The sequence below is a fragment of the Etheostoma spectabile genome, chromosome 4 (genome assembly GCF_008692095.1).
Source record: "Etheostoma spectabile isolate EspeVRDwgs_2016 chromosome 4, UIUC_Espe_1.0, whole genome shotgun sequence".
NCBI lineage: Eukaryota > Metazoa > Chordata > Actinopteri > Perciformes > Percidae > Etheostoma > Etheostoma spectabile.
Genome location: NC_045736.1, coordinates 13,476,734 through 13,498,706, shown reverse-complemented (window position 1 = coordinate 13,498,706; position 21,973 = coordinate 13,476,734). Strand labels below are relative to the sequence as shown.

General features: G+C 40.8%; 1 protein-coding gene across 1 annotated transcript in view; it reads right to left on the bottom strand.

Annotated features, from left to right (window-relative positions):
• Positions 1–14,864, bottom strand: part of pmepa1 (prostate transmembrane protein, androgen induced 1) — a 39,686-nt gene extending 24,822 nt beyond the window's left edge. The window contains exon 1 of the mRNA XM_032513550.1: positions 14,266–14,864. Within this exon, the coding sequence (XP_032369441.1) occupies positions 14,266–14,362 (97 nt within the window). The 5' untranslated portion in view covers positions 14,363–14,864. The remainder of the gene's footprint in view (positions 1–14,265) is intronic.
• Positions 14,865–21,973: the final 7,109 nt, after the last annotated feature.

The window sequence follows — 21,973 nt, the reverse complement described above, 5'->3', positions numbered from 1 at the left end:
CTACTTCCACAATGCATGGCATTCTTTTTCTCTAGGATTTATTGATAGTTCAGTCTACAAAATGTCAGAGAAACTGTGAAACCCGCCATTCACAGGTTCCCAGGGTCCAAGGTGGAGTCTTTTATCCGACTAACAGTCCAAAACACAAAGGTATTCCACTGTGAGCAGGCTTACATCATAGCTCAGATTTCACCGTCGACATTAAAATGTAAGGCCGGTGATTTCAGATTTACTCACTCAGTAGACTAAAGGCTCAGTTTTTGAGTTTTTTTTAAACTGAGGTTTTGAAAAACACCAGCTTAGTGTCAACAAAAGACCAAACTGGAGTGAAAAAGATGTGTTATCAGATTTAGCTGGTTTGGAGTGGATGTAATCTTGGCCACAGCTCAAGAAATGTGAATAAACAGAACGATAGTTACTTAAACAAACAGAATCATTGTGATAACATTTGATTTTGATGTGTACTTGTATGCACTTTGTGCCCTACAACCATTCAATAAAGTTGACTGCTGTGTTTGTCTGTTTTTCTAGCCTGCTGCTCTGTCTAGACGCACTGCAGCCCACACTGTGTGGTGTGTGTGTGTGTGTGTGGTGTGTGTGTTTGTCATAGTCAGAAAAGGTGGGGGTTGTTGTCGTTGAGGTGGAGCTTGGTTTGTGTCAGGCTGGGTGAATTGCTTGTGCATTGTGTCTGTGTGTTTAAATAGTTTAATGTATAATAGTAATTTTTGGTAATATAAACAGATAAGCGGGGTAAGGGTGTGACCTGTGTGTGTGTGTGTGTGTGTGTGTGTGTGTGTGTGTGTGTTTGCGGATGCAAATGTCGTGGCCCCAGCTGTTTCCTATGGGCCAGAGGGCAAAGTGAGGCAGACGCAGTCCTCCCTACAAGTCAGTGTGTGTGTGTGTGTGTCTGTGCGTGTGTACTTGTGTTTGTGTGTGGCCCATAGTCATGACCGTCTACATAATGTGTGTGTGTGTGTGTGTGTGTGTGCGTGCGTGCATGTGTGTGTGTGTGTGTGCATGGAGGGGGGCTGTATTTGCAGACTTAAGTGTCTGTCTAGACTCTGTCTCGCAGTCAGAACCAGACCAGCTGACTGAGAAACGTCTCACCCCATGATGTAAGGTGCATTTATATTAAAACAATAATATATGTATGCCAGTGCCACTGTGTCAGGAATATGTCAGCATTGCTCTTGTGATTCCAGATCATCCGCGCAGTCAGTGAAAATCACATTTTCTGCAACAATATGCGCCGCATTAAAAATGTAAAGAACTGACACACTTCAATAAGTAGCACTTCACCTCTACACTAAATGGTGTTTTTAATTATGTAACTGTAACTGTTCAGACTCAGTCCTCCACTTCTAGGTGCCACAGAAGGAGTTGTAGTTACATTGACATATACATCTGTGTACAACCCCATTGTAGTGTGCATTAAACCATTATTTGATATTATATAGTGTTCCTATAAAGTCTTACCTTCGGACTTTTTAGAGAGCAAATTGAAATTAGCAATGAGTCCTGTATCAAATCCTAGTAAATCAGGAACCTTGTCTTACTTTGACGATGTTTAATCAAAGCAAAGTTCTTCATTTACCAGTGATTCATTGAGCAATTTGGCTTATTTTGTTAAGTAAACGATTCTAAGGTATTAAAAAAACACCACTGATAGTGAAACATTTCAAAAACCCAGATCATAATGTCAACTCAACGTGCATATTCAGCCTATTTGGAGCGTGTGCAACTCCTCAAAGATTTTTTTTTGGGCGGGTAAAACACAAAATCCTCCAATTTCTATTGGGGATAGAAACAAACAGCTCTCCCCGTCAGTTGGTAATTTTACATGTACTAGCACCCTTGTGGCCGGAAATTCTTTATGACATCAAAACCCCAAAATTTTTTCCCTTTTTTGTTTTAAAAAATTGTAAATTTGAGGTTATATCAGATGGTTTCCCTGGGGTTTAATTTTTAAAAAAACCCCCATATTTTTTTTGTACGGGACATTGGGTGCCTCCTCTTTTCACCCTTTTTGTTGCCCCTCTTTTTTAGCTACGGTGAATACTCACCTGTTCCAAACTTTTTTGGGGGTCGCACATTTGCAGTAACTTAAAATAAGGACTACTACCCCATTTAAAACCCATTCTGGGACAAACCCTTAAAAAACAATTATGAACCCGGGAAAAAACATATTATACAATTTTAAAACAAAAGAAATTTGGGTTGATTGTTGATAAAGTGCAAAACAATCAGTTGCAACCTCTTTAAAGCCTCATACACACACCCAAATATATCCTTTCCTCTTGAAAAAATCAAGAATAAAGAATAAATTTAAACTGGAAATTTTGTGATTTTTAAAAAACGGGGGGGAATATTGTTACCGTTTAAGGGGGGCGTGTTACGTTGTTTTAAACGACAAAAAACCAAAAAATTGAAAACATGAGAATAAAAAGTACAAAATATTTTAATTTTACAAAAACCCCACGCCCTTCCAAACCACCCCCCCCCCCCCCCCCCCACTGCAAAAAACCTTTCGCCCCCCCCCCCGCCTGCCGGGCCCAACCTCCTTTTTACCTTTCCCTCCGCCAACCCCCCTGCCCCACTTCACCCCCCCCTCAAACCCCAGTTTCCCACAAGTTGGTTTTTATATGCAAAAAGAAAAACCCCATCCAAAACCCCAGCATTTGCCTACATGGTCTAATTCTGAATTTTTATACCCTTTTATTTATGCCCATAAAAATTTGCGCGGGCTGATTCCCCTGTGGGGCTGTTTGAGAATCATTTTTCCAAAATTTTTTCACAGAAATTTTTCACACCCCCCCGGGACAGACTATCCTAATTTCAAAATGGGATATTATTTTTAGGCCCTTTTTCCACATCATCTAAAATTTCCCCCCCCCCACTTTCACATCACCCTCATTTCATTGAAGAGGGAAAATGGCCTTCAAAAGTTAAAAAGATTTAAACCCAAAAGCATCAAAGGGAAAAAAAACCCCAAAAATAATTTTTTGCGCACAAAAAAATGGCTTTTTAAGTTAAAGGGGGCCCACATCAGAACGCCAAAGTTTTGTTCCCCATCGGTTTACCGCCCCACAGCTTTTTCCTGCAGACAGGGTGTGCAGTCCCCGGGGAAAAAACTTTTTTGATTATTTTTGACTCCTGGTTGCATTTTCGATATATTCACAAATAATTTAAATAAATTACCCTTTTTGTACACCTTCTCATTTTTCCCCCTGAAAAATATAAAAGATTAAAAAATTTTTCAGTCCAAAGCCTCCCCCGTTCAAATTTTTTTCCGGTTTACACCTTTGCCTTTTTTAATAAACCTTTTCCCTTTTTCTGGGCAAAAAAAAAGACGGGCCCCGAATTTGGGTTCTGAATGCCCTGTGGTCCCCCGCGTTTCCCCTTTTTCAAAAATTGCCCGGGGGCCGGGGGCGACGCTAAACCCCCCAGCCCCAGCTGTGATCGAAACAAAAAGGCAGCATTTCAAACTTTATGTCCCCTTTTTTGGCTTTAAAGATTTCAAAGGGGCCTGATTTTGGAAGTCTAACCCCCCTTCATGCAAACCAAAAAAGTAAAATTTCAAACCAATAGAATACTTGGAAAATTTATGGTGTTGGGGCCAAAAATTTTCAAAAAAAGGGTAATTTTTTGACTGGGCAACACTGCCTTTTTATAAAGAAATAACAAATACAATGCTTTAATTCATCAATCAAGACACTTTATTTTAGTTTTCCCCACTTTAAAACCCTTAAATGGGGGGGCCCTTTTCAAAAAGACAACTTCATTTCCCCTTTTACAATCGACCAATTTCCCCAAAACCCGAGGAAAATTTTCCTTTTTAAACAGAAAGTTTTAAAATTAACATTTTTGGGAAAATAAAACAATGCTACCCCCAAATTACCCCGGGCCCCAAATAATTAATTAAAAACAAGACACCTTCTTTTGAGCCCACAACCCGAAAAAATTTTAAAATATTTAGCAAACCCAAAACCCCTACAGGTTTTTTTTTTTTTTTTGCCCAAACCCCTTTTAAAGAAAAAAAAGAAACTTTTTTCTCCAATTTTTCCATGACAAAATCTTCATATAGCAAAAGGAACAGTCATTTCCTTTATTTATTGCGCCCCCTTGGGCCTCGACAGTCTCCTTTTAAAGGGTTTATTCCCCAAATGCCAAAAGACATAAGGGTCGGGTCTGACTTCAACTAATTAATTTACATATGGGTCCGACAGACTACAAGGCCTCAAACTTAACACCGTCCTTTTTAGCAGATTATTGCGGAAGACCCCCCAAAACCCCAGAACCCCCCAAAGGGGTTTAAGATCTTGACCCCTAATGCAAAAACCCGCACCATCCACATATATTCTAGGAAAAGCGACGGTGATGGCTTCTTTTTCTGTTTTTTTTTGTGTGTGTTATTGTGTCTAGACCAAGAAACAATCAACAACTGAGAGGTTGAATAAGAGCCATTAAAAGGGGGGAAAAACCCCAAGAAAGGGGGATGTGAAACCAAAGGGGAAAAGGGGCTTTAAAAAAAAACTAAAAAACAAATTTTTAAAGAATTAAAAACCCTATAAAATAAGATAGGGGGAAATTTAAAAATGGGGGGGCCCCCCCCCCCCCCCCCCCTTTTTGTTAAAACCCTTTAAAGTTTTTTTTTAAATGGTTTTCCCCCTTTTTTTTTACAACCCCAGGACTTTGGGTTTTTGGGAAAAACTGGTATTTTTTTGTCAGTTTGGGGGGCCCAACGGTTGGAAATACTGCAATACCCTGACCTCCCGCTAAAGCTGCAATGCCAAGGAAAGAGAAGAAGAAAGGGCCCCCAAATGGGCTTAAAATTTACTCAAGTTGACCAGAATTGAAAAAAGGGCTTTTCCATTTTTTCCCCTGTTATCTTTTGGGGTCCGCCCCGCCATTAGCAGTTTTTTGTTTCCGGGTAATGACGTGCCCCCTTTTTCAAATTGCTCCACTGACACGTGCGGGGAGCTCCCCGTCATGTTGGGAAAAGAATAAACAAAACAAAAGAAAGGGGGGTTAGTCAAATTTCCACGGTACCATTTTCTTCCAAACAAATTTCTGTCGTTTTTTGTCACAGGATTTAAAAGGGTTCTGGGGCGATCCAGCTGTCCTCAAAGAACAAAACCAAAAAACCCAAACCGTTTTTTTTCCCCCAAAAAGGCTCCTGTAAAAAACCTCCCTTTATAAACTAAACCCCTCTTCTTCACCGCATAAAAGGGAAAAAGACTATGGAAAAGGTTTGTTTTAAAGAAATTTAACAAATTCCCCCCTTAAAATATCCCCCACCACACCCCCACCCCCCACAACACCACCCCACACACACACACCACACCCCCCACCAAAAAAAAAAAAACACAAACCCCCACCACACCCAGACCCACCCACACACACACCCCCACCCACACACACACCCCCACCCCCCACACCCCCCACAACAAATTAAATTTAAAACCCTAATCTTTAACACCCCAAAAAACAAACCCACCCCCCAACCCCGGGAAAAAAAAAAACATAAAAAAGCCACAGAAGGAAAAAATAAAACCCTTAAGGAAAAAAGGCCCTCCGAAAAAAAAACTGACCCCTTTTTTTCCCCCCTGTTCAAAAAAGGGGAAAAGGAAAAGAACGGGGGGAAACCAGGAAAAAAAGAAAAACCAATTTTAAAGGGCATAAAAAAGAGCAAAGAAACCAAAACCGGCCCATAACGCCCGATTTTTTAAAAAGGGACCCCGAATTATTTGGTTCCATCTTTTTGGGGGACCACTAGGGCTATATAAAAAAGACTTTAGATAAGTTTAGGGGCCACTGAGGGCTTATAAAAAAAACTTTAGATCATTTTGGGCCACTCAGGTCTAAAATAAAAGAACCCTTCCCCATAAGTATTTTAAAACCCCTGTGGTCCCCATATAAAAAAGACTTCCGATAAGTAATTAGGGGCCACAATTCCCAATAAAAAAAAACTTTAGGGTACAGTTTTGGGGCCACTTTGGGCTATTAAAAAAAAACTTTGATCAGATTAGGGACCCTAAGGGCTATATAAAAGAGGGCTTCCGTACAGTAAATTTTGGGGGCCACTAAAGGGCTATAAAAAGCCCCTTTAATACAGTAATTTGGGGACCACTAAGGGCTTATAAAAAACTTCAATCCCGTAATTTGGGGCCCCCCCAAGCCCAATTTAAAAGAAACCTTTTCCGATTCAGTATTTAAAAGGGGCCACTAATTTCTATAAAAGAGACTTTTAATACAGTATTTTGGGTACCACTAAAGGTCCCATTAAAAAAAAAAGCCTTCAATACAGTTTTGGGGACCAAATCAGGTTATTAAAAAGACTTTAGATACAGTATTTGGGACCACGAGGGCTATTTTAAAAGATTCAGATACGTATTAGGGGCCACTCCGGGGGATTAAAAGAGACTTTTGATCCGTATTAAGGGCCACGGGTCCCATATTAAAAAAGGGCTTCCCAAAACAGGAAAATTTGGGGGCCCCTAAGGTCTATATAAAAAGACTTCCGATCATATTGGGACCCCTGGGGCTATTAAAAAAAGACTTCAAATAAAAGTATTGGGACCCCTCGGTCTATATAAAAAGACCCTTTGATACATTTTAGGGGCCCCTAGGTCAATAAAAAAAGACTTCCCATACCGTATTGGGGACCCCCTTAAAGGGCTATATAAAAAGAAATTCAGATACAGTTTGGGGGCCACTAAAGGGGGATTAAAAGAACTTTAATACAGTTTAGGGCCCACTTAAGGTCTATATAAAAAAGACTTCAATCCGTATTAGGGGACCCTAGGCTAATAAAAGAGACTTTTTAAAACAGTTTTGGGACCACAAGGTCTTAAAAAGGCTTCAGATACTTTTAGGGGACCACTAAGGGTTTTTAAAAGGGAATTCAGGGTACAGTAATTTGGGACCACCCAATGTTTTAAAAAAAAGGACTTTAAAACAGTATTGGGGACCACTAAAGGGCCTATTTTTAAAGCCAAAGACCATTAGGGCCCTTTAAAATTAAAAAAGGGCTTCGGAAAAAGGGAAATCCCGTCTATTTAAAAAAACCCAAAGTTGGGGCCCCAGGTTTTGGGTTTAAAAGGGGGTATTTTTGGAACCCCCAAACCTTATGGCTTCCAAATTGGAACTGGGTTTTTAAAAAAATTCCTCTTTTAATTTTTAAAAGTTGAATAAGGGCCCACTCGGTCCATGGACCCGGAAATTTAAAAGGGGGAATCCGGGGCCATATAAAGAGAATTGGGCAATGGGGGAAGGTCCCCCCTAAAAGGTTTGGATTTGGGGAAAAGGTTTTTCGTCAAACGGACCCCTAACCAAGACAAAATTCGGCCCGTTGGAACCATAATTTTAAATAAAAAAAAAGGGGGAAAAAAATTTTGATAAATTGGGCCCAATTCTACCCCACAAGTACCCTAAGTAAAATTGGGGAAATTTAAGGCGTAAAAGAACTCCCTAAGCGGACCGAGTTTTTAAAAAAATTTATATATTTTTTGGTCCCCCTTTTTAAAAAAATTTCAAACAAAGTTGGGGACCCCAAACAAAAACCCCCTCCAAACGACCTTTTACCAAAAATTTAAAAAAGGGCTTTTTGGGGAATTGGGGTCCCCGAGCAAACCCTTTCCCCCTTTAAAGCCAAAATTTTTACGGAAGTGGCCACCTTTTTTTTTTTTGTTGTAACCTTTTTTGGGTCCAAAAGGCCGTGTGGAGGGAGGGCGGCCCCCCCTGACCCAAAGAAAAACCAAAATCCATTTTTTTTAAAAACCCCAAAAAACCGGGAAAATTTGCCCAAAAGTTCCCAGGGGGGTTAACAGAAATGAATCAAAAAAAATTTTTTGGGCCCCCTTTTTTTGGGGAAAATTGCCCCCACCCCAAAAAAAAACCAAACCCCTTCAGTGAAAAGCTCCTTTTTTTGGGAATCCGGAAAACCCCCAAAATTTTATTATTTTACACTTTTTTTTAGTGTTTTAAAAAAAACCCTTTTGAGCTAATTTATAAAACCCCCCTTTTTTTTACTTTTCCCATTTAAACCATTTACCCAGAATTTTGCCAAGTCCCCTTTTTAAGGGGACCTTTTTTGGCCAAATCCTTTAAACGAATGTTTAAAATCACAAAAACCCCAAATTTGCATTTTTTCCCGAGTTAACCCCTCTACCCTAATGGTTAAACCAACAAAAACCTTTTTAAGGGCCCCCAAAAAAATAGGAAAAAGGTTTTGAAAAAGGGTTTTTAATCTGGATTCCAGATTTTTTTTTAAAAAAACTTCCAAAACCCAAAACTATCCCCTTCAAAACCATTTTGGGAAAAAGGAATTCGGAAAGGGTTCCGTTTAGCTTTTCCCCGGGTCCAAAAAATTTTTTTGCCCGGATAAACCCCCTTGTTCCCTTTCAACTTTCCAAAAAATTGGGCATTTGTTTTAAAGAAAAAGACTTTCCCACCCCCTTCCTCCCCCTCCCTGGAACCGGGAACCTTCAGGGAACCTCCCGGGACGGGGGGGTTCCAACAAAATCAAAATTTCCCCTAAAACCCCCCCAAATTTAAATTCCCCACACCCCCCCCCCCCACCCACCAAACACCAAACACCCACCCCCACCAAAAAAAAAACCCCCCCACAAAACCCACCACACCACACCACCCCACCCACACCCCACACCCCACCCCACCCCACCCCCCACACCCCACCCCCAACCCCCACACACACCCCACCCACCCCCAAAACCCCACACCCACACACACACCCCATTTTTTTTGTTGGGGGGAGGGGGGGGAGACCCGGTACAACCAAAAGTCCGCGGCCCCAACGCTGGTACGAAAGTTTTTTAAGAAATGATAAAAGTGAGACTTCCCTCAACCCAGAAAAAAACCCACAACCAACACAACACACAACCCCAAAACCCCACACACACACCGACACAGCCTGTGAGTTCGGTGCATGTGCTTTTAAATACAATGTCTGCCGCTCAAGCAGATTGTTTTTGGGGTGTGGTGTGTGTGTGGGTGGGGTGTGTGTGTGTTGTGGTGTTGTTTTTGGTTTTGGCCCCCTTAGGGCCGGGGTTTAACGGTATATGAAACCCCACCCTTACCCAAATTTCAGACCCGATGGGTCCCATGTGCAACAAACGGGTGAATGATGGTCCCCAAGTTTATTTAGGGGCTCTTTAGCTCCTTTTACAATTTTGGGGAAATCTCATTTATTACTTTTCAACAAAAACCCTTTTAAAAGGGTTAAATCCCCGCCCGTTTTCAGGGGCAAGGGGGCCAAGCTGTTTGGGCTGCTGTTTAACACTTTTTAAAAAGAAAGCACTTGGGGTTCCCTTTTTTTTCCGAAAAACCAAATCAGCTGGTTTTCTGTTGAAATGCTCATTACAAATTTTTTGTTTTCGCTTTTTTTTGTTTCTTCATTTTTTGGTGTTTATCAGGGCCCCCTTTTAAAATCACATCAAAACTTTTATCAATCCGAGCTTTTTTCCCAAAAAAAAATCTATTTTTTAAAAATTCCCAATTCAGCTTGGGAAAAACCCCCTTTTTCTACACTCTACATTGTCCTTTGATCAAAAACACATCTTTAAAAAACAACGGGGATTAAACCCCCGTGTTTTACCTTTTTCCCTATGTCCCTTTTTCTTTGCTGCACACTCCCTGCGTAATATCCATCGCTGCCCCCCGGGCCCTTTGAAAAATCTTTTTTTTTAAATAAAGCCCCCAAAGTGTCCCCTTTTTTCGCCCCCAACTCCAGTTCTAGAAAATCCCATAGTTTTCAATTTCACAGAATTTTTTTTCCTTTTTTTTTTCGCTTCTTTCGGTTTTTTTTTTGCTGCAAAACCCTTTTTTCCCTTTTTTTGAATTTTTTGGGCGGTTCCCCTTTTCCCCCCTTTTCCCCTCTGCGGGCCCCCTTTCCCTCCTCCTTTTGGGTTTTTTCTTTTCCCCCCCCTTCTGTCTTCCGACAAACAATGTCTGGGTCTCAACAAAGGGTTGTGTGGGGGATAACAAATAAAATATAATTTTATATACATGAGGGGGTGTGGGTGTTTTTGTTTGTTGGGGGCTGTCCCTGCCTAGTACCTCATTCTTAAACTTGTCTTTCTGTTACACATCCAGACGGTTGTAACTGACTGTTCCCTTACCCAGTTAGGATTAACGGGAAAACCCCCCCTTAAAAAAAAAAAAAATTTGTCCGGATCAACCAAAAAATTTAAATTTTTGCTGCGGGGCCAATTTTCCCCCGCCTTCCCCCTTTTCCAAACCCCCCATACACCCGGGGAAGAGTAATGGCCCCTTTAACCCGGGGGGCCCCCTAATTTAAATAGCTCTCGTTTTTCTGTTAAAAGGGAGGGGTTTAGGGGCATTTCAACCAATACTTTTACTTTTTTACTTTTTTTGCAAATTTCCAGACTTGGGACTCCTGAAAAACTCAGTTGACATTATACAATAAGAAAAAATCTGTCAAAGGGTTTTCCCTCAAAATTTAAACTAAACTATAAAATGAATGTAATTTTTGTGGGTTTATAGTGGGAATTTTTTAATGGTTTCCCCCCAAATAGGAAGTTTAAAGGGTTAAAACGGGGTGAAAAACTTTTTCATTAAAAAACTTTTTTTTTTTTTTTTTAAACACATATTATTTTCGCTTTGTTTTAAAAAATTCCATGATTTTTCCCTACTTCCCTTTTAATATTAAAATATATTTAAAATACATTATAAAATACATATCCCAAAATCACACACCCCACAAACCCCATAAATTTTAATCAAAAATTTTTAATTTGAGAATTTTTTTTTTAAACGAAAAACTATTGAATTGAATCGTGGCCTAAAATTGGGAAGGTTTTCCCCAGCTTGGTGTTGGGAAAAACTATAGGGGGGAACCCAAACCCCAAAAAAAAAGAAGATGTAATCATAAATCCTGACACTTTAGTAATTTTGGGCCCCTCTACGTACTTTTTTGGGCCCTTATTCCCTTAAAACCTTTGTGAAATTACAATTGTACTGCTACTAAAATTTTCTCCAATTACTCCTCAAAAATGCCCCCCGGCAATTAAAATGGGCATTTCCCGTAGGGTGCTTCCAAAAAATGACTGTGGCCCCCGAATGAAAAACCCCCCAAAACATTTAGGGAAAGATACCCCTGTGTTTTTTTAAATTTCTTTTTTTTTTCCAATCTTTAAAAATTTGGGGGAAACATTAAAAACCCCGTTAAAAATAAATATTTTATAAAATTTTTTAATTTCCTCAAACCCCCGGAGGCGTTTTTTAAAGAATCTTTGGTTGGGAAAAAAGACCACCGTTCTTTAATAAAGCTTCTTTTTAAAATCCTGTAAAAAAAAAAAAAAAAATGTCCCTTGATTTCCCCCGGGTTTGGAACATCTTTTTGGGGGCCCCTCCAGGGGTTGGGGGCTTTCCCTGCACCCCCCGTCCGTCCAACCCCCCAGGGGGGTTTACGGGGTGCGGCCTGACCCACAGCTGAAGTCCCCGAGGCCCCCCCGATCTCGCAAATTCTTTGGGAAATAAAAACCCCAAAAAAAACAAAAGCTTGTTTCCCCTCCCCCGAGGGTAGATGGGTACCAGCTCTGTTCTGTGTTTTAAATGTTGCCCCGGGGGTATTTCCGCCTGACACGGGCCCATTTTTTTCTTTGAAAATTCCAAAAGTTTTATTTTTTTTTTTGAAAATTTCTGGGGCTCTTTCCCGGGTCCGGAAAAAAAAGGCCCCTGTGAGTATTTTGGGCCGGAGGCTTGGGATCCCAAGAGCTGGGAGCGTCCCTTTGGGAAAAACACACCTTGGGCTTTAATGGGAAAAATAATGACCCGCCGCCCGTTCTGGAGCGGGTCTGAAGCTGTTACGCAACCGGTGGAAATTAGCGGTCGCAGGGTTACGAGATCATCTCTAGGGCCCTGACACACCAACTGACTGCCTCCCTGAGTTCGACCAAAAAATTACCTCGGAACCAGAGTTGTTCCGATACCAATATCGCTAGTGCCTCCGATACTGTGCAAAACGCTGGTATCGGGAAGTACTGGAGTTTCTGCTTATTGGTTAATATGTATCTGACCCGGCTGAGTTCCAACTGTGTGCGTGTTTTTCGGTCTTGAATCAGGTTGTGGAAACCGAACTCACGCAAAGTAGTCTGGTTCTGTAAGACCAGAAGGCTTGCTTCTATTCCATTGTGAGTATTTCAAAGTGTTACATAACATATTTATTTTATTATTTTTTATGATTTATTTTTTATTATTGTATTTTATTGTTTACTGGATTAATTGTTTGGTATATAAAATGTCAAATTGTGACATTTCTATTTATTTTTTACATTTTGGACCGTTGGTTCAACACAACAAGATGGAAATCCAGATCCAAATCTGTAAGATTAAGAGTCTGGCATCGAGTAATGAAAGTCAACCATCTCGAGGGGCGGCACCAAGCGTGCATTTGAGAATCACACTGCACACAATTGGATAACACTACGCCCAATCACAACAACACATGAGGTGACGTATCCAGAGCCCCGTACGCTAAGCTACCAGTGAAGCTAACTGGTAGATTAAGCTGTCGTCATCTGTTCAGCTCGCCTCCATAGCAGATACACTGATGTGATTGGTGCAGCTTGCCTCTGGCCCTGCCATTGTATCTATATCAGATACACTATTGGTGCAGCTCGGCTACAAGGGCATAGTTAATGAGCAGCATCACTCTATGCCAGAGTAACTCGCTGAACAAATTCAAATTGTGCTCTTGCGAGAACTCTGAATTTCCAGAGTACTTCTTTGTATAGCATAGTCGATCTTCGGTAAGTTTGCAACAACTTTAATTAATCAATTATTTATTTTGAGTCATTCTCTTTTGGGTTTAGCTCCTCCAATGTGATTATTTGCTGGTTATCTTAGTCTTGTACGATTGCAAACTGAGGAGCTTTGGGTCTGGGGCTGCTGCCCTGACAAAACAAGACATTTAAATTCAACACCTTGAACTGAGTGGACTGAGAAACTGGCATAGCTCTGAGGCTGTCTGGGTCAGCCCTGCTGCTTAGTGACCTCAGCTGGACGGAACAACAACACACACACACACACACACACACACACACACACACACACACACACACACACACCTACCTTTCATCTAGATGGCCTTTCAGCATTACCAGCATGGGAATAGATCCCCTAACCCAGCAGGGTTTTGGGTGCGATTACTTCACCAAACAGCACACAAAGATGCACATTTAAACGCACTCATTTATAAACAAACGAACACAAACACAGGGATTTCCCGGATTGGACCACACACATGAACATGCACGCGCGCACACACTGTACATACACGCGGGCACGCCGGCAGACAGAAGGCTAGACAGACGTCTGGCTTTGCTCAAATGACGAAGCGGCTACAAAACTTCCAACTCCCCCCTCTTCCACAGAACAAACCCACCTTTTCCTCCGATATCCACCTTCCAATTTCCTCCTCGGCAACTTCCTGATAGTTAACACAGTATGTTCGCCGTTGAAAACCCAGCCAAAAGGCAGATTTCTTTACAAATGAAGCACGCTACACGTTAAGATCAAAAGCAGACACAACGCCAACGGGCTCTGGATCCCGACCGAAAAAAAACACATGAATTATGTCAAACTTAGCTTTCGTGGCAGGCAAACAAAACAGATTTTTATGAAAAGCCTGACAGTAAAGTAACGTTAATAAAGGGGGAAACCCAGGTTTGTCAATCTCGGCTGAGCGGAAGGAGATGGGAAGCTTGTGGCTTTGGTTCAAGTTCAAAACCAAGCGTTATTAATCACAAATGGGTCAAATGTTCATGGAGGAGAAAATCAAACGTCATTTAATTAAGCTTTGAGATTTAGCTAGCAAGCTAACTTAGTAACGGTTGCTGTAGTGTGACACGAGCTGTAAAAGCACAACGTGAAAGAGAAACTCAACTCAACGTACATAACAAACTAATAGATTCAAAATGAAACATGAGTGAGGTAGAAAAGGAAGCGTTAGATCTGAAACACAACCGAACATCCTCAAATAGTTACTGTTAACGCCATGCCTATGGTTAAGGAAAATAGCCTACAATGTAGCCAATTTTCTCCTTTCTTACTTAGCCTAGGCTACTTGTGACCTACGAGACAAAAACTAGCTCGGTTGACTTTTTAAATCCAAAATAAAAGGGTGTGTGGCTTCACAGTCACTGTACAGATATACAGACATGGCTTTAAGGAGAAGTCGGTGTAATTGGAAACAACAAAAGTCATGAAATGTAAGTTACTCACTGATTTCCATGCTCTGGAGGGAGGTGAAGCGCTTGCAGTTACAAGTACAGGAGACATTTGCGGCGGTGGCGTTTAAAACACCCATCAAGTTCAACATTTAAAGCCTCCTAAAATCAGACATTAATGCTCCAGAAGAGGAAGAACAGGAGGAGGCTGGAGACGAGAAAGCGATCGGAAGAAGGAGAGGAGAAAAAAACCCACATCAAACTCCCCCCCCCAAAAAAAATCCTCCCTTTTTCTCTTTTCTCTCCAGCCTCCTCTCCTTCCCCTTCGGTCCGTCAGTCCTCCTCCTGTCTCGGCTCTCTCCTCCTCTTCCTCCGAAATCTATCGAAGCTATCTATCGGCGTAGTACCGTAGAAGTGTCGATACAGCCGTTACATGTAGTTTTAACCTCGCTGAAATGTAGTTTTAACGTCACTATAATGTAGTCAGGCGCCAACTAGTTGAAATGCCTGGTTCCGTCCGTTGGAAATTAAGTTGAATGTTTCCGTATTTTCAGCCGAGTGGCCGGCGACTAAACTGCTAACGGACGTCTGCCTGGTACCTCCCTCCCTCTCTCTCTCTCTCCTCTCTCTCTCTCTCTCTCCTCTCTCTCTCTCTCTCTCGGGATTTCTTAGCGACTCTCTCCCCCCCTCTCTCTCTCTCTCTCTCTCTGTATCAGTGACACTGTCTGTGTCTGTCTATCTCTCTTTCTCTCTCCCCCACTGTAGCCTATCAGTGACACTGTCTGTTTTCTGTCTCTCTCTCTCTCTCTCTCTCTCTCTCCTCTCTCTCTTCTCCTTCTCGTCTCCTGCTCTCTCTCCATCTCTCTTTTCTCTACTCTCTCTCTCTCTCTGTATCAGTGACATCTGTCTCTCTCTCTCTCCTCTCTCTCTCTCTCTCTCTCTCTCCGTAGTGACACTGTCTGTGCTCGCCTCTCTCTCCTCTCTCCTCTCCCTCTTCTCTCCTCCTCTCTCCTCTCTCTCTGTTCAGTGACACTGTCTGTTCTGCCTCTCCTCTCTCTCTCTCTCCTCTCTCTCTCTCTCTCTCTTCTCTCTCTCTCTCTTATCAGTGACACTCTGTGTCTGTCTCTCATTTCTCATTTCCACTTGCTTTTTTGGCACATTCACACTCCTGCCACAGCATAGCGAAAGCAGAGAGGGGGAAAACAGCATTAAAAAAAAGAAGAAAAACAAAGACGATGATGAGTCAAGTCAGTGTCATGTATATGGGCCTAGATCACAAATTTGCCATGGAGAAGGATTGGCTACTTTCATGCCTATAAGGCATGAGACCTTAAACATGAAAATCCACTAATGACAGGAGGACATTAAAAAAAAAATATATATATATTTTTATTCACAGTTTTGCATTTTTCATATAGAAAAAAATGATCCTACTTCTGGTGAGAGCTCTATATACAGCTGACCTAATATTTTAAATGACATGCCTAAACAATAAAGGTGCTTTGCCATGGAGCCCAGCATGTGGGATGGAAAGAAATTGAGCATAGTAGGCCTAATTGCTAATGTGTGTGTACACATTGTCTGTAAATTGTACACAAAAATATAATTCATGCTCTCTTCTTACTCAGTTGGTGCCTAGAATACATTTGACTAATGACTGATCCATGCTCTGGAGTTGGTAGGCTCACTTAGTTTGTGCAATTTACTTACGTTGTGTTTCTAAATCAATAATGTGTGCTCACAAATTAACAGACAGAACTGAAGAAAAAAAAAATCTTACTGCAATGCATGGTCCACCTACTGTCATCCCCTCGTCCACGCAGTTGCTAGTAGCCAAGGAGGACACGGAGGATTAAAAAAACAACATGATACTCTTCAGAAGAGGTAATTATGTTCCCTTGAGAAATGTGTGCGTAAATCGCCGGGCGCCATACTCTTCTGAACATAGCAATACTGAGAAATACAGAGAGAGTTTTGTTGAGCTCACAGTCTTTACTCATTGGTCCATGGCTTGAATGTAACGGACGTTCATTAATATGCTAAGTCGAGTGCAGATTTGAGTCGCGCATGCGTGACATTGCGACAAGTGGCATATAAGATGCTAACGAGAGACTTCTGTAATGTCAATACAGTAAAAATGGACCTACGTAACCAAGTTCGTTCACTGCTGGCTACAAGTTAGCATCAAACACAACAAGGTTGTCACTTGAACGGTGTTTTTAGCTAACGTTAGCAATCAAACAATCAGATAGCTAAAATGTTTTTGAAATGACTGCTAGCTTAGCTACAAGCTAGCAGTGAAACACAACAAAGGTTGTAACTTGAATGGCGTTTTGAGCTAACGTTGGCAATCAAACAATCATAGATAGCGACAACGTTTGAAATTATTTCCATCTTCTGTTTATTATGGATTTCACAAATTTCAGTATGACACGTTATGCAGTAAATCATTTAAGTTTTTCTTAGCATGCGCGACTCACATCTGCACTCGACCAGAGCCGGTCTGACTCAACTTTCATTGGGTATGACACGTTACGTCTGAACTGTTTGAAGCTGAGGACACATCGGGGAGTGACAGTGTGATCCAATTGGGTGCAGTGATTTTATCAAATGCACCCTTGTTGCCGCCCCTCAAGTTGGGCCATTTTCATCACTCATAGCCTAAGTAAAAGTAAACAATTTCAGCCAATCAGATTGTGGCCAGGTTTGACCTAGCTCGACATTGATTGGTCAATTCATTTGTAAATTAAAAACACCAGGGAAGCTGAACCTGGCTTCTCACCAATCACATTTCTCATACCAGATGCGTAACTATGGTAACAACACGTACGCAGTGGTGCCAGCCGGCGTCAGCTAACAGCACGTTATTGTAGCAAGAGTACACAATGTATGGCGATCTTGAGTTTTTTGTGTAAAAACTGAACTTGCTTTTAAGCTACAACTGTAAAATTAATTTGATTAATTGCATTTCTGACTTTGTTTACATTCATTTTCCACCGAGAGCACTCAGCGACAAACACAAATCAATAGAGAACCCTGTTATGAAACGTTATCTAACAAGTGTAGGCTCTGTTATAAAGGCTAAGAGCGTTTGGTTAGCACAATGACAGCATGCCGAAACAATACGTCAAAAAGTTAAACTATTAGGATAGTGTTAGCCATAATGCTAATGGCATTGATAACCAAACCACACGGTGCTACTATTACTAGTACAGTATCACTGCTATTTTATTAGCTTATAACCAACCTGTTTAATTGCACATGTCTGTTGACAGGAATACAGATGTTAATATATGAAGTCAAAGCAGATTCTGACAGCTGGATTAAAATTAGCTGTCTACATGAGCTCTCATAACCTTAAAGTTAGGAAACAAGAACAAGCTACTAGAAGCATGTTGACTTGGGGGATGTCAATTTTGGGATTCATGTTGAAAGAGTCCTACAAACGTAACTCAATCTTTCTACCGTTGAATGACAATGCAACTTGTGTTGACTTCGTCATTGACTAGTGGATGAGTGAAACACAATTTAATTTTTATGGTGGTGCTGATGCAGTAATTTTAGCATATTGTTAGTATCGATTGTTCTGTGATACTCTTCAAATTACATTCAACTTCTGTGATTTGTTTCAACAGTCATTATGTAATCATAAAGTAATATGATCACCATACTCAGCTCACTGGCTTCCTGTGTGTCTATCGCTGTGAAGTAACTTTGCCATAGTGGCTGCACTGTGTATCGCAACTTCCCGGGATCATCACGTGATGCACAATGGCCCGAAAAACGTGTTTCAAACACAATCCCTGGAAAACGATCAATACGTTTGAGCGTCACAACCTCTCTGAAAGGCCTCTTTTCATTGTCAGATTTGGATCCATTTGGTTTAATAACATTGGAAGCTATATTTGTATGACATTGGTATTATAATTACTCCGTCTCAGTCTACATCCTCAATGATACATTTACTTTAAGTCACATTTTGCTATGTTTACTCCTTGCTTCCACGCTAATCCGGAATTTCTGACCCCCTAAAATGGAGACATTTGGAAACACGGCTAACCCCATTTAAGTTTGAAAACTCTGGGGTTGCTTTGTAGTCGTGTGTGTAGAAAGTGTCTATCCCATTAGTGTGTGTGGGGGAAACACATCCTGAAGCCATGCATTCTACCATGGCGAAGGCTCTAAATATCAATTAGTTGACGCTGCAATTGTTCGCCAACGTCTTCACTGCAAGAGCTGTCGCGAAGAAACGCTTGAACAACCATAAGTACTGTCTGAAAATGTCACTAGATGTTTTTGTAAGATGTCAACGTTGTCTGCCCAGGGAAACGATACAGGCATGAGGAGACTGAGAATCTTCGTTTTTGAACTATTCTCAGCCGAGTAGCAAAAACTTCTTGTTCTTTCAGCGAGGGCTACGTGAGAAACGTCACTGTCAAGCATCGTGACTTAATTAATATTCACGTGCTGAGCGGAGCCATAGTTCGTTAACCCTAAGGGTCTAAGGGCATTTTCACAACTCTTCTTGAATCGACCTTTTTAGGGAATTTGCATATAACTCTGCCCCGTGTGTTTCATACCAAAATGCTCCGAAATAACTCAGCTTTCCACATAGTGATGTGTAGTGCAATGTGTAAAGTGATAATTTGGCGCTAAAGCCAACGTATTGATGTTGGCTTTTTGAAATTCCTCAAATCTCTTTTTAAAACATACCTTAACTCGTGATGTGTTGTACGAATTATTTCGGTGCTTGAAATGAGTTTACCGAAGTCTTAGGTCATATATGATTAAATTAGTAAATGAATGTCTGAAATGAAGTTTTGTAAAATTGCTTTTTGAGTTAAGGCGTCTTTTGTCCTCAGAGGATCAAAGAGATCTGTAATTTCGCTAGATAAACACGCACGGTAGCACAATATGTAGCTCAGCGTAAATTCTTACAGGAAGACCTATCTTTTAATCGATGCCCTCCTAAATCAAATCAGCTGTTGTCCAAATAAATGCACATTTTATCATGCTGGGTATAACTGTTGCATATCTGCAAACTAGTCTCTCTTGATTGAAATGTAGCTCAGCGTAAATTCTTTCAGGAAGACCTCACTCTTAATCAATGCTCTCTTCCTAACTCCAATCAGCTGTTGGAGGCGTTCACCTTTCTGCTAAACCAATCAGAACTATACAAAAATTTCAAGGGCCAATCACAGAGTCACAATCGTGCTTTAAAATCTGTTTCTCCCTTTGCTATCAGCTGTCTTCGGGCTCCTTCGTTGCCACCACCCGTGTCTAGATCGTCTAGATTGGGGGGTTATGATGGTTCTCTACCCCTATATCTAAACTATTTTTGTGTAGCAATGGAGTCTAATTGCCAAAGACTTTGTACATTAGCTACAAAAACGTTTGATGATTTTACAAATCGGTGTACACGTTATTAATGGGAGCGCAGAAATGACAGTTTGCTCGAGAATCATTCATTCAAACAACAGTAGTTTGTTCAAGTAATACGATGACGCCCCGTCAGTCACCCACGTCACTCCCGACAGTTGAGTACAGCGAACATGACGTCTACTTTAATTTTCATTCTACGTTGCTGTGTGTGGTCATGCAGTGCAGCAGCGTATTGAGTCAGCTGTGTATTGATTTAGACAACTTTTAAAAGGTAATGAGTCAGCCTTCAGGGGCTAAAATTCAAAGCACTTTGACCGTAGCTTCCCAATTTAAGTCTTCCACCGGTGTTTCGCTGCTTTATTCAACTTTATTTTGAGGCTGTCACTGATGAAAGGCCCAAATAGGGGGGAAATTAACGTCAGTGTAGCTTCAAGTCTTGTGGCAAAACATGAACGCAGCATGTGTTACTCGAAATATGTTGACATGCAGGCAAAAAAAACCTTAAGAACTTAATCGCAGATTTTACAACATTGTATCGAGATATTCATAGAACTCTTAAAATATTCATAATCCCAGAAGTGCTATAAAAGCTGATTTAGTGTGAGTGTGCGTGTGTGTGTGTGTTAGGGTGTGTGTTTGTGTGTGCGCAGTGGATCGACAGAGCCAGACAGCATTACATCACCACCATGATTGACAAGCCCCAGGGACCAATTGGGCGACAGTGTAACAGCATGTCTCATCTGAGTCAACTTTCTAATTAGGTCTGCTTGAGTTTATGGCTGGATGTTAGAGTGGTTTTATTGCTCAGATGGACTCACCAAAGCCCTAATCTCATGGAAAGAGAAACATGTATTATCCAAAATCCATTGCTCAGTGTGTACAGAAAGTACTTTTTTTTTTTTCTGAAAATCTGAACAACAGTAAGGGAGAAGAACTGATCAGGAGGCAGTTCAAAGCCTTGCTCAAAGGCACTGTGACAGGGCGTAGAGCTGCTGAGGGGATCAAACCTGCGACCTTTGAGATACTGAGGGTACAGTAGTATTTCATGCAGCTCTGGTTTGAACTGGAAATGATCAATTTATCAAAGAGTCCGTTCAACAAACTAAAATTATAATATCATTTTTCAATATTTTGTACCTAAAACATAGGAAACAGGACACTGTTTCTGGAGAGACCCATCACTGTTGATTTTTAAATAATCATAATCATTTTAATGTCATTCAGCACCACACAGAAATCTCATAACCTCATTTGTGTGAATTGTTTTTTTTTTGGTACAATTTGCTGTTTATTCTTACAAAAAAGAACTGTGTCATCAGCTAGTTGACAAATGTTGATCTTTCTTTCAAAAATCCGTAAAACCTTGTAAATTATTACCGTGTAAAATGTGTATTGAGAGCAATTCAACAACAATGAGAAATAGAAATGGTGAAGAAGGGCAACCTTGGCGGACTGATCTGTGAACTGAAAAGCTTTGGGTGATATTTGGATATAGCATGACACAGCTACTGATGTTTTTATGAAGCATTTTAACACCGGAGATAAACATTTTCACCAAAACTTAAAGTTTGAAGTGACCAAAATAAGAATTGATGCTGTACTGTGTCAAATGCCTTACAAATAAATCCAGCAATAAGATCACAGCATCAGATTCCACATATTCAGAATGATCTTTTAGACCAAGAATGACTAATGTTCCAGCTAATATGCCAGTTAGAGTTTCATTTAGGATTTGACTTAAGTCTTTTTTTGAAACGCCTCGCAAAAATTTTGTGAAAGTATTTTGTAATCTACATTTAGCAACGTTATAGGTTGTCCCGATTTCTAACAGAAGATGATCTTTATCTGGTTTGGGAAGCAATGTTTTCACACCTTGCGTCATAGTCCATATCCTCATTATCAATACAATCTTTTAACATATTAAAAAAATGGGATAAAATTGACCCTTTAGAACAGAATTAGACAGTCAGATGTCTGTAGGCGCAGCCTGACCTGACTACCACTGATTCAAACTGAATGGTATGGGAACACCTTTGAGCCAGACTTAAAGAAGTAAAATCCACCTATTAGCCTGAATAACAATAATAATATAATTTACAGGGTAACAGTCTGTCCACCTCATAAATAAGATACATAAGTGAAAAACATAGTGTGTCTGGCCTCTGCTGCCACCTGCTGGACTCCAGCAACAGGGAAAGCAGTGCTGCATGTGCAGAGGCTGGACAAATAATGGTTCCACTTCCCCTTTGTTCTGCTGGCACTGGACTGTCTGAAGTGAGATACTGGATCATCATTCAAGAGCTCAACGTTGAACATCTTCTCTCAAACTATGTCTGATTTCACCAAACTAGCAAAGTGATGTTCAGCAGGTAATGTTCACC